This window comes from Maylandia zebra, linkage group LG4 (assembly GCF_041146795.1).
Source record: "Maylandia zebra isolate NMK-2024a linkage group LG4, Mzebra_GT3a, whole genome shotgun sequence".
NCBI classification, from domain to species: domain Eukaryota; kingdom Metazoa; phylum Chordata; class Actinopteri; order Cichliformes; family Cichlidae; genus Maylandia; species Maylandia zebra.
Window position 1 is genome coordinate 1,855,916 of NC_135170.1, and position 12,152 is coordinate 1,868,067.

The 12,152-nt window shown below is 43.8% G+C and overlaps 1 protein-coding gene across 1 annotated transcript in view; it reads right to left on the reverse strand.

The window, feature by feature from the left end:
- Positions 1 to 7,039, reverse strand: part of LOC105940620 (NACHT, LRR and PYD domains-containing protein 3) — a 65,117-nt gene extending 58,078 nt beyond the window's left edge. Inside the window, exons 1-5 of the mRNA XM_076882847.1 lie at positions 6,859 to 7,039; positions 5,052 to 5,181; positions 4,695 to 4,796; positions 3,624 to 3,702; positions 3,276 to 3,462 (exon numbers count right to left, since the gene is read on the reverse strand). Of these exons, the coding sequence (XP_076738962.1) occupies positions 3,276 to 3,462; positions 3,624 to 3,702; positions 4,695 to 4,796; positions 5,052 to 5,167 (484 nt within the window). The 5' untranslated portion in view covers positions 5,168 to 5,181; positions 6,859 to 7,039. The remainder of the gene's footprint in view (positions 1 to 3,275; positions 3,463 to 3,623; positions 3,703 to 4,694; positions 4,797 to 5,051; positions 5,182 to 6,858) is intronic.
- Between the last annotated feature and the right edge of the window lie 5,113 nt (positions 7,040 to 12,152).

The following is a 12,152-nucleotide window of genomic DNA, read 5'->3' on the forward strand; positions in this document are numbered from 1 at the left end:
CAAGAAGACATGAAACACTTGTGTTAAAGTATATTCATGGTGCCATGAGGAGCTACTACATTTACAATATTTCAACACTGTTTCAGGACATGCTGGAATCCTTATTGCCTCATGTTACAAAAGACAAATGTGGCAGTTTAGTGTGATTTGGATGGATTCATTAAAAAAACAAAACATAAACACTGTTAATTTTTTCCAAATGAAATTGATTAAATGATGTTAATTGATGAAAAAAAAATCGATATTGCTTGATCTGACCTCAGCGTTTCCAGTTTGCAGTATTGACTCTTCATCCCAGCAGACAGAAGCTTCACTCCTGAATCCTGCAGGTTGTTGTTACCCAGGTCCAGCTCTGTCAGACGGGAGGACTGGGAGCTCAGGACTGAGGACAGAGCTTCACAGCTTCTGTCTGACAGGTTACAGCCACTCAGTCTGAAATCAAGGTGGAAGGGAGACAAGATCAACCAAACAAATCAGAGCTTTATTGCTTTTTTATTGTTTTTAAGCAGAAATCAGTGAGGTGCTGGTAGATTCTGTTCTTTTGGTTTATTACCCAACAACACACACATACACTAATATTTGTGACTTTTGTAATAGTAGCATTTACAATGCAAAGCAACAGCAATCACAGATTGAAGGGGCCTGAATAAAACTACAATGCAGTGATTTTTAAGATGACCTGTTCTTCCAATTTCCAACAACAGATTTCTCCAACCTTACAGTTAAAAATAATTCTTTATCTCATACTGAATCTTGGTGCACCTCCCCCCAGTTTATTAAAATGAAGAGGTACTGAAGTTGCTGTAAGTGATGTGTGATGCCACTGATTTCCTTTCTGATCCAATACAAAGTAAAATTCAGGCTGGTATCTGCGATACTGATGAAAACTATTCCTTCAGAATCAATACAAGACATCATAAGAAAATATGATGTTTTGTATAACATAAAAAGCCTGAATTTTAAAATATTCAGTTAATAATCAAAAACAGATGTGACTGAAAATAATAAAACTGAGAAACATTTTATGGCCATTCGATCCTTTTACAACCATTGCAAGAGCTTGGTTGGCATAGCCGGCAATACGTTGGATAGTAATAAGTCCGGTGGGTGATGGGCTCCACCAGGGCTGCCCTTTGTCACCGATTCTGTTCATAAATTTTATGTTTAAAGGCTGTATCAAAAGTTCATTCAAGTTACAATATTGTGGTCAAAAGTTCTCCTTTTTTCTTTTATACTATACAACTACGCTGTCTCATGGTTTTAGGACATGGATCTGTCATGGAAGAAATCTATGACCACTTTTAATCAACATTTTAAAAATAAACATGATCACAGATTTACTCACAGAGCCTTGTTGGAGGCTTTGACCACTGGCAGCAGCCTCAGAAGAGCCTCCTCTGAAGCAGAGTATTTCTTCAGGTCAAACACATCCAGATCTTCTTCTGATGACAGTAAGATGAAGACCAGAGCTGACCACTGAGCAGGAGACAGTTCACCTGTGGAAAGACTTCCTGATCTCAGGGACTGTTGGATCTCCTCCACTAGAGAACGATCATTCAGTTCATTCAGACAGTGGATCAGATTGATGCTTTTCTCTGCAGACAGATTCTCACTGAGCTTCTCCTTGATGTACTGGACTGTTTCCTGATTGGTCTGTGAGCTACTTCCTGTCTGTGTCAGCAGACCTCGTAGGAGAGTCTGATTGGTCTGCAGTGAAAGACCCAGGAGGAAGCGGAGGAACAAGTCCAGGTGTCCATTTGGACTCTGTAAGGCCTTGTTCACAGCACTCTGGTGGAGAGATTGTAGGTTTGGTTTGTTAAATAGTTTAGATTTCTTGGACGTAGTTTGTTGTTGTTCCATCAGATTGAGTCCAGAGTTGATGAAGGTCAGATGGACATGAAGAGCAGCCAGAAACTCCTGAACACTCAGATGGATGAAGCAGAACACCTTGTCCTGGTACAGTCCGCTCTCCTCTTTAAAGATCTGTGTGAACACTCCTGAGTACACTGAGGCTGCTCTGATATCGATGCCACACTCTGTCAGGTCTGATTCATAGAAGATCAGGTTTCCTTTCTGCAGCTGATCAAAAGCCAGTTTTCCCAGAGACTCCATCATCTTCCTGCTCTCTGGACTCCAGTGTGGATCTGTCTCAGCTCCTCCATCATACTTGACCTTCTTCACTTTGGCCTGAACCACCAGGAAGTGGATGTACATCTCAGTCAGGGTCTTGGGCAGCTGTCCTCCCTCTCTGGTTTCCAGCACATCCTCCAGAACTGTAGCAGTGATCCAGCAGAAGACTGGGATGTGGCACATGATGTGGAGGCTTCGAGCTTTCTTGATGTGGGAGATGATCCTGCTGGCCTGCTCCTCATCTCTGAATCTCTTCCTGAAGTACTCCTCCTTCTGTGGGTCAGTGAACCCTCTGACCTCTGTCACCATGCCAACACAGTCAGGAGGGATCTGATTGGCTGCTGCAGGTCGTGTGGTTATCCAGAGGCAAGCAGAGGGAAGCAGTTTCCCCCTGATGAGGTTTATCAGCAGCACATCCACTGAGGTGGACTTTCTAGGGTCAGTTAGGATTGTAGTTTTGTGGAAGTCCAGAGGAAGTCGACACTCATCCAGACCATCAAAGATGAACACAACCTGGAAGTCTTCAAAGCTGCAGATTCCTGCTTCTTTGGTTTCAGTAAAGAAGTGATGAACAAGTCCCACCAAGCTGAACTTTTCCTCTTTCAGCACATTCAGCTCTCTGAAAGTGAATGGAAATATGAACTGGATGTCCTGGTTGGCTTTGTCTTCAGCCCAGTCCAGGCTGTATTTCTGTGTTAAGACTGTTTTCCCAATGCCAGCCACTCCCTTTGTCAGCACTGTTCTGATTGGTTCATCTCTTCCAGGTGAGGCTTTAAAGATGTCTTCTTGTCTGATGGTTGTTTCTGGTCTGTCTGGTTTCCTGGATGCTGTTTCAATCTGTCTGACCTCATGTTCATCATTGACCTCTGCAGTCCCTCCCTCTGTGATGTAGAGCTCTGTGTAGATCTGATTCAGGAGGGTTGGGTTTCCTGCTTTAGCGATGCCCTCAAACACACACTGGAACTTCTTCTTCAGGGTGGATTTAAGGTTACGATGACAAACTGCAGCTTGAAGTTCTGAATGAGAAGAAAAATAAACACTCAATTCCAAAAAGAACTAATCTTTAAAACATGTTGCTCCATCTTCCATCTCTGGAAAATGTCTCATTTATCCAGCAGCTTAAATCTTTAGATAAATCCTCTTACTGCTCTGCAGACGGTCAGCCAGCTCCTCCTGCTTCATTCTCCTCAGGAAGTCCACTGTGATCTTCACAAACGCCTCTCTGCTGCTGCTCCTCTGACTCTCTAAGCATTCTGGGTAATCTGGACTCAGAACCTTCTGGATCTTCTTCAGCTCGTTCTTCACAAAAGTGATGATGTTGTCCTCCAGCAGCTGGAACAGAATATTTATGAATGAGCCAATCAGACTGAAATCATGGAGCCAAACATCAGATCCATGTTGGACACACTGACGATCCACTGGTCTACAAAGAGCAGCATGGAGATGACTGTGAACAGAACAGATGTAACAGTAGTTGTTGTACATGTACAGACCATAAATATGGAGTCCAGCTGTGTTTGATGCTGCTGGGCAGACTGACCACTGGGAACCTCTGAGCTCTGCTGCTCCACTCTGTGGAGGAACCATGAAGGATTAGATCAACACAGGATAAAGATCCAGGAGTTTCTGCTCAAATAACTTCATCTGAATCAAGTCTGTCAAGTTTTAAGCTCTCAGATTGTGAACATATCAGTAATTTTCAGTCTGTTTTCATGGACGTCCTTTCAGTGGTGATGTCAGGGATGATTTTGAAGAAGCTCATCAAACTGAACCATCAGCAGATCACTGCTCCAAAACCAGAACATGATCCGAGTCTCCCTCCACCACCAGAACACCAGCTTTACTAACGTGGTAGATCAGTGTAGTACAGATCAATAACTGATGAGTCATTTGATCAAAATCACTGAGTGCTTCACGTCTGACCCTCTGATGCTTCTGTAGACATTTTGCATATTTAATGAATGTCTGACAGTTTTACATTCATTCTATGAACACAGTGGAAATGTTGTGTTATAGTCTCCATGTTGTTTCCAGCATCATAAATTCTTAAGTTCAGAAAATTAGATTCTTTCTTCACAGCTGAAAAACAACAACATTTATTCTCTATTGAAATCTGCATCGTCCACTCCAAAGGTCACAATCTGAAGGTAACATCTGGTTTTGTTCCCTGTGGTTAACTCTGAGCATCAGTATGGTGGGATTTATCCACTACATCCACACCACTGTGGTTCAGTGTTGTCCTGATGGAGTAACAGCAGCCAGTATGATCCAGGCTTTAGCTGCTGGGTCTCTGTGTGACCTCTCAGACTGTTTAACAGATCAGACACAAAGAGAATCAGAGCAGCTCTGTTCTTTAAAGACAAACATGAACCCACTCAGGTCACACTTTCCCCACAGATATGAGCATCACTGTCCTCAAACAGCAAATGACCAAGTCGAACATTTGGATCTTTTCTCTTTCATTGTTTTCTTTTTAATGAATCTTTGTAACAATCTGAGGATGTTTCAGGTCATATTTATCCAGGAAACACAAACATGTAAAGGAGTCATCACAGCTCTCTGACCTCGTTGCTCCAGGTTCACCACTGAAGTGTGGATTTCGACCTTTGGACCGGTCACTCCTCACAGACGGACAGCTGGACCCTGCAGACTGTGACCTCTGACCTCTGCAGACACAAACATGATTGAAGCAGCTGTGATCACACAGACTGCAGATAATGCAGCTGTTTCCTGTCAGTAACATCCTCTTAGATTAGAGTTCAGCTTTTTACAGGAAAACTGGACAAAACTGATTTTTGTTACAAACTCATTTTCATTTCCTCTCAGCTCACAAACACAGTCAGACAATCAACCAGAGTCAACACTGATTATAATGTCAGTGCAGAATTATTTCTGTTACTCAGTGAGTTCAGCTCTCTGACCTCGTTGCTCCAGGTTCACCACTGAACTCTGGATTATAATCTTTGGACCCGTCACTCCTCACAGACGGACAGCTGGACCCTGCAGACTCTGCTCTGTCCTCCTCTTCCTCCATCATCGTCTTCAGTCAGTCTGAGAGGTAAACCACAAACACTCAGTGAGTTCACATTAACAGGAGGAACTGAGTTACAGTCGCTGACCTCTGACCTGTCATGTGACCATGAAACCAGGTCAATGTGTCTGTAGGTTCAGTCATCCAGGTCATGTGATCTAAGGAGCTTGGAGAGAAAAGAGACGTCTTTAAGTTTCTGGAAGACGTTTCATCTGAGAAGCTTCTTCAGCTCTAAAACCAAACGGTGGAGAGTCCCAGATATTTAAACCTGAGAGGGAAAGAAAGCATGTCGCTGACCCACCACTGATGTTATTTCAAGGAGGAAACTGAGAGCCTTTGCACCAGGAGCACAAACATCAGCTCCAGCAATGATCCACTGATGTGTTTTTATTCCATGTATGAATGTTGTTATTGACAGAGATGACGTTTGTGTGTCAGTGATGCAGTGACTGTTGTTGTTACCTGTACAGGCTGGTTAGACTCTATGAAACAGATCATACAGATCTCTGCATGTTAGAAGAGACTATTAAAGGTCATGAATGAGACAAAGGCAGGGAGGCGTCCTTTACAGCTAAACAGCAGAGTGAGAGAACAGCCAGCACCTCTACATTTATCACATTATACAGCACATGTATGATACTGACAGGGATGAGAAGAATTTAGTGATTCTGATCCCATCATTGATATTACTTATTGATTCTCAGTAGCTCTGCTCTGACAGTCACCACCATCACTGAGCAGCATATCAAAGACATTTGTGCACATTAACTGCATGTTGTGGCTCAAATGTTTGTGCATGTTGGAGGCATTTCCTCTTTGTTGTGATCAGTGTTGGTCATTACTCAAAACAGTCATTATTACACATATTACACAGAACACTTTGATTAAAAGTAATGGAGTACGTTACTTCATTACTCCTCATAACATTACTTTGATGTTACTGTGTGAAATGAACAAATGAGCATGTAACAACATAAAGCTGAGGTACAGCCCCACACACCAACACAGATCCTGATGAGGTCACGTGATGTTTCTCTGAGTGTTTATGAACACAAATCAAAGATGAAACAGCACAAAGACACTTCAAAGTGATTCTACTGTAGAAACATGAACAGGTAGAAACCTGCAGCCTGACTGCTCATCACTTTGTTACCTGTTCAAGTTCAGCAGCAGCAGCTCACTTTATCACGGTGCTGGTCTGGGGTCAGTGTTTACTCAGCTTTAACATCACTCTGGGTTCTTGGCTAGCCTAGCTTTAGCTTAGTGTTAGCATGCTGTGTGCTAGCTTAGCGTCAGAGCTCTGCAGGTGTCTCGTGTGTAAATATTAATCACAGTGACAGTAAAGGAGGTAAAGGGCTGTGACGTCATCACGTACGCTGCGTCCTCTGTGGGCTCTGAGTGAACTCAAAGTACAAACTACAAGTACACAAACACGAACGTAGCTCAGAGTGGCGGACACACTCGGCCTCGTTGGTCCAGCTGTGAGTCCGTTACCGTGAACTATGGAGCGGCAGATTTGTGCTGAACTAAGCTGCACACAGCTGATGTTAGCCAGGAAACATTACACACTGACTTTAATGGAGAGACCGGAAATACAAACACACACAGTTTGTTGTGTGAAGAAATCAAACACGAGCTGAACAAACAGTAAAGTTCCTAAAGACAAACTGTTAAAGGAGGAAACAAAGCAAACTTACAGTTTCTTCACACACCAACAACAAGCTCCACTCCACACCTGGACACTAAACACGGACACACAGGTGAGCTGCTTCCTGGAAGGAGGCGGGACTCCACCTGAAACTCAGCACAGGTGGGAGGGGCTCAGCTCTGTGTGTGCTGATGTGTTAACTTTAAAAATATGCCGTCTGACTGCTCAGACTGAGTCAGAGTAAAGTTCACATGCTGACGTGTGGAGACATTTAGTATTTAGTATTTAGTATTTATTTATTTATTGTCATTGTCAAGAACAATGAAATTGCGTTTGGGGCTTCCATACAACCCAAAAAAAGAAGAAAATAATAAATACCCCTTAAAACCCAAGTGTACATATTTAACCCAGTGTGACTCCAATGCAATAAGACAATCCTTAGCAATAATGTTCGTAGAAATTCAGACAAAGACCTGAGAAACATGACAAAATACAACAATGCAACCCATTCAATATTATTGTACTGTGAGATATGATATCAGATATGATAGTTATCTATTTAAGAAAGAGGGGGGGGGGGGCAGGAGGGGGAAGAGAATAAAGATATGATGCACCAATGCAGACCAGTTCATTGCTATTAAGAAGTTGGATATGGTTATTGTCCGTGAGAGGGGGGCAGAGAGTTCAGGAGCCTCACAGCCTGTGGATACAGGCTGTTGGCCAGTCTGGATGTTCTGGCCTGTATAGACCTGTACCTTCTCCCTGAGGGCAGCAGATGGAAAAGGTGGCGCGCAGGGTGATGTTGGTCCCGCAGGATACTGTGCACCCTCCTCAGACAGCGAGTGGGGAAGATATTACTGATCTCTGGCAGACTTGTTCCAATAATTCTGCCAGCTTCTTTCACCACCCGCTGGAGTGCTTGCTGATCGGCCTTGGTGCAGCTGGGGAACCACACTAGAAATCCATACGTCAGAACGCTGCTGATGGCACAGTTGTAGAAGTTCAACATCAGAGATCTGGGAATGTGTGCGCTCCGCAGTCTCCTCAGGTAGTAGAGGCGCTGTTGGGCCTTCCGTACAACTGAGGTGATATGGTTGCCCCAGGACAGGTCCTCGGTCACAGTTACCCCCAAGAATTTAAAACTGCTCACCCTCTCCACCGCCTCACTGCCAATGAAGAGAGGCAGATGGTTGTTATGACCCCTCTTCCGGAAATCTACAATGATCTCCTTGGTCTTTTTGGTGTTTAAGACCAAGTTATTGTCGTGGCACCATGACTCTAGTTGTTGCACCTCTGTCCTATAGTTTGTCTCATCATTGTTGGATATAAGTCCGAGCACTGTAGTGTCATCTGCAAACTTAACAATGAGATTGGACGCGCAGGAGGAAATACAGTCATGGGTGAAGAGAGTGTATAGCAGAGGGCTCAGAACACACCCCTGAGGGGCACCGGTGTTGACCACAAGGGTGGAAGAGGTGTTCTTACCCACTCTGACACTCTGTCTACGGTTAGTGAGGAAGTCCACAATCCAGTTGCACAGAGAGGAGTTAAGTCCCAGTTGGTGGAGTTTGGGACGGAGTTTGTATGGCCGGATGGTATTAAAAGCCGAGCTGTAGTCTACAAAGAGGAGCCGTGCATAGGTGTTCCTGTGTTCCAAGTGCTTCAGTAATGTGTGCAGCACTGTGGCGATCGCATCCTCGGTTGACCGGTTCTCCCTGTATGCAAACTGCTGCGAGTCCAGGGATGGTGGAAAAGCAGCTCTGATGAAACCTTGTTGTAGCTGCAGGTGTGAACACACTGATCCCAGATCAGCTCTGCTGTATTTGTAACATGAACATTTCTGCTGCAAAGCTTCAAATGTTCAGCATGTTTCTCTGTTTCCAGTCTATAGATCCAGTCACACTTTCTACCTTCACCTGTGCAGTAAAGACTGAGAGCAGAGCTGAAAGCAAGCGTCCAATCAGTGAGCAGCATCAACACCTGAGCTTCATTCAGACTCTGTTATTGAAGATGTTGTTGGTACAAAGTTCATCTGCTGCTCACATGAATCCATGAAAGATTTATTTCACTGAATGTTTCTTCAAAGCTCATTTCAACCTGTTGAAGTCATGAATGAAAGTGCAGACTGAGAGTGGATCACATGATGTTTGAGGTGTGTCATGTGACATGTTCAGTATTGTCACACATGTCTAGATTGTCCCTGATATCATAACTGCTCAAACACTGATGATTATATTTGAAGCATTATTCCTGATGGCAGCAAAGTTTGAATGGAGCTCTCTGTCTGTGCTGATTTGTCGCCCTCTGGAGGTCAAAGCACAAACTGCATGATGTCACTGTAACCACCACAGAGACAGGAAGTGTTTTTATGACTGAAACACTGAAATGATGCTAACGGCTGTCGTTAGGCTCACTGACAGCAGTGCTGATGTGTTCATGTCAAACACTGGCTCAGGTCAGACTCCTTCATCCTTCTCCAGCGTGAGGCCGCCCTCAGACCCACAGGAGCTCTGACCTTTGACCTCCTGACCCTAACCATTTTAGTCTTGTTGCATCTGCAAATCCATCCAAACTGTAGCCGAGCAAAAGAAGCTGGAAGTTGTTCTATGAATGATGTTGTTGAAGGAGCTTGGAAAGAAAAGCGTCTGGACTTCTTTAAGTTGCTTGAAGAGGGACATGGACGTCTTAACGCCCACAGGAAATCACATGATGGGGTGGGGCTAGATCTCACAATGGGTTCACCCAAAACCTTGGCTGATTGAGACCCACACCCGTTCTCACACCGTGGCTCGTGTGATTAGGTAGAGGATCAACAGGGGCTCCGTGTCCCTGAATTTAAACTGAATCTAAACACACCGTGCACAATGCCAAGTTAGATAATGGTTAAAAGAACAAGATAAGAATAAATAAAAAGATAAAATAAGGATAAGAAATAACTTAAAAAAATAAAATAAAAAGATAAATAACTGCAAATAAGTACAAATAAGTAACTGAAGACACGTGTGGTCTGCAGATGTCGATGTACATGGATGTACATGGAGTTTAATGTGCAAAATGAACTTAGTGTGCAAAGTGACCTGATGTGCAAACTGCAGTTTGAGGTCGGTCAGCTGTTCAGGAGTCTGATAGCAGTGGGGAAGATGGAGTTGTTGAGTCTGGATGTTCTACATTTCACACTTCTGAACCTTCGTCTCGAGGGCAGAGGTGTGTCTCTCCTCTGGACTCTGTGATGGTAGCTGCTCTGCAGAGAGGGCAGCGGGGTCCTGATGATCTTCTCCACAGTTGTTATCACTCTCTGCAGGCGTTTGCGGTTTGCAGTAGTGCTGCCGTACCATGCAGTGATGCAGCTGTCAGGCTGCTCTCCACAGTGCAGCTGTAGAACCTGCTGAGGATCTTGGCCAACATACCAAATTTCCTCAGCCTCCTCAGGAAATACAGCAGCTGCTGAGCCTTCTTGACCAGCTGTGTGAGTTTGAGTCCCTCACTGACTCAAACTCCTTCAGTGACACTTGCAGCCTTGCAGATTAGTTTGCTGATCCTGATGCATCTCTGGAGCTGATGCTGTCCCCCAGCAGACAACAACAACATAGATGCTCTCACTAGTCCACTTTACCCTCTAATCACATCTCTGACATCTGCAGGTTGCTCCATAGAGACTCTTGTGCAATGCCAGGTGTTTGTGTTTGTCTGTAGGTACACATTAGATATGACCATAGACGCACACACACAAGTGAACACAGCAGCACAGATGGTTTCCACCTGCTTCCCTCTTTCTTCACACAACTGTGAGGATGATGAAGAGGTTTCAGGACGAGGTGGTCAGCAAGCACAGGATAAAGCAGGGCCATGAAACTCTCTGGTGCAGCAGATGTTTAATCAGACTCAGCTTTAGGCTTCTTTTCCCACCTGGCAGCAAAGTAACAGCTTCACTAATGTGAACAGTCACAATGTTAAACGTTTCTATATCTTCATATATTTTTATCTGTTGATGCTGCAGAATAAAGTCTGTTAACAGAGTGCAGGATGTGTAGAGCAGGTCCAGCTCTCCCTTTACTGTGTCCACTTTCATCAGCCCCTGTGAAGTGACACAGAGTGCATGTGTGTCTGTCAGCTGTTGTTTGTTGTGAAGGATGGAACAAATGAACACACACTTTTAGAGAAATCTGAAAAAGCAACACGTGCTTGGGCTCCTTCTGTGCTCGTCTTCATTAATGCTGATCTTTCTTTCCTGTTTGTTCTTTGGCACAAGCTTCAGTCTTTTCTCCCAGGGCTCCTTCACACTTAGAAACACACCTACATTCATTTATACACAAACATCATGAAACAAAGGCTTTGTAAAAGAGGACATGAGATCCTCTCTGAACAGCACATTCATATCAAACACAGGACTGAACAGGATATACTGAGTCTGTGCTGTTTTCATTGTTACTTGCTGAGTATTTTTCCAGTGTTTGAAATGTGACTCAAGTCTGATTCTTCTACTGTGTGTGAACTCTAAGCAGCTGCATTAAACAGCTGCTTTTCAAACCAGGCTCAATCCTATGACTCTGTGAATGTAAACTTTTGTCACCTGCATGAATAACAATCCTTGATCTAGTCAGGACTGCAGTGCTCCTGTGATCCCAGCTTATAGATGGAGGCTAGCATGAGAGGCTCAGCAGCTAAAGCAGCACACCTGGGTCTCCCAGCCTATTAAAAGCAGCCCTTTGCTTCACCTGCTTCACTAAACATTATTATTATTATTTAAGCAGAGTGGTGTGATTGATGTAGGCATTGCTGTGTGACAGGAGGACTTTTCTTGAAACAGCTCGTGTGACGTGAGCTGACGTAAAAACAGTGATGTTAGCTTGATTCTCTTGGCTAAAACTATTTTAAAAAGAGGGTCAATCATGCAAATCTGCCAATAGAAGCCAAAGTTACAGCCCCTCAGAGTTTAAAGAGAAAAGGCCCGTTTCCAACACTCGGTTGTGCAAAGGGAAACAGGCCCACAGTGCCTGAGTGTGTGGGTAATTCTTCAAATAATATTCAAAAGCAAACATTTTTAAGCATGTAAATAAAATTCAATCATTTCTGCTCTTCAATACCTAAGAAATGAAAACTGGCAGATGGTCCCAAAATGTGAAACGCCTGGCTATCTGTGCATTTAGTGCTGCAAGTTTTCACTGTTTACCTTCAGAAGCATAAATCTCTGCACAGATAATGTTCATATGTGGATTCCTGGTTTTCTGCAGTTAATTGTGACCCAAAGCGTATTTTTAAAGTGGTTCCAGGCAATAAAGTCTAAAAATAAATACATCTACTTCCTTTTTCTGTGTTCCAGCCTCAGTGACTCTGACACAGTGC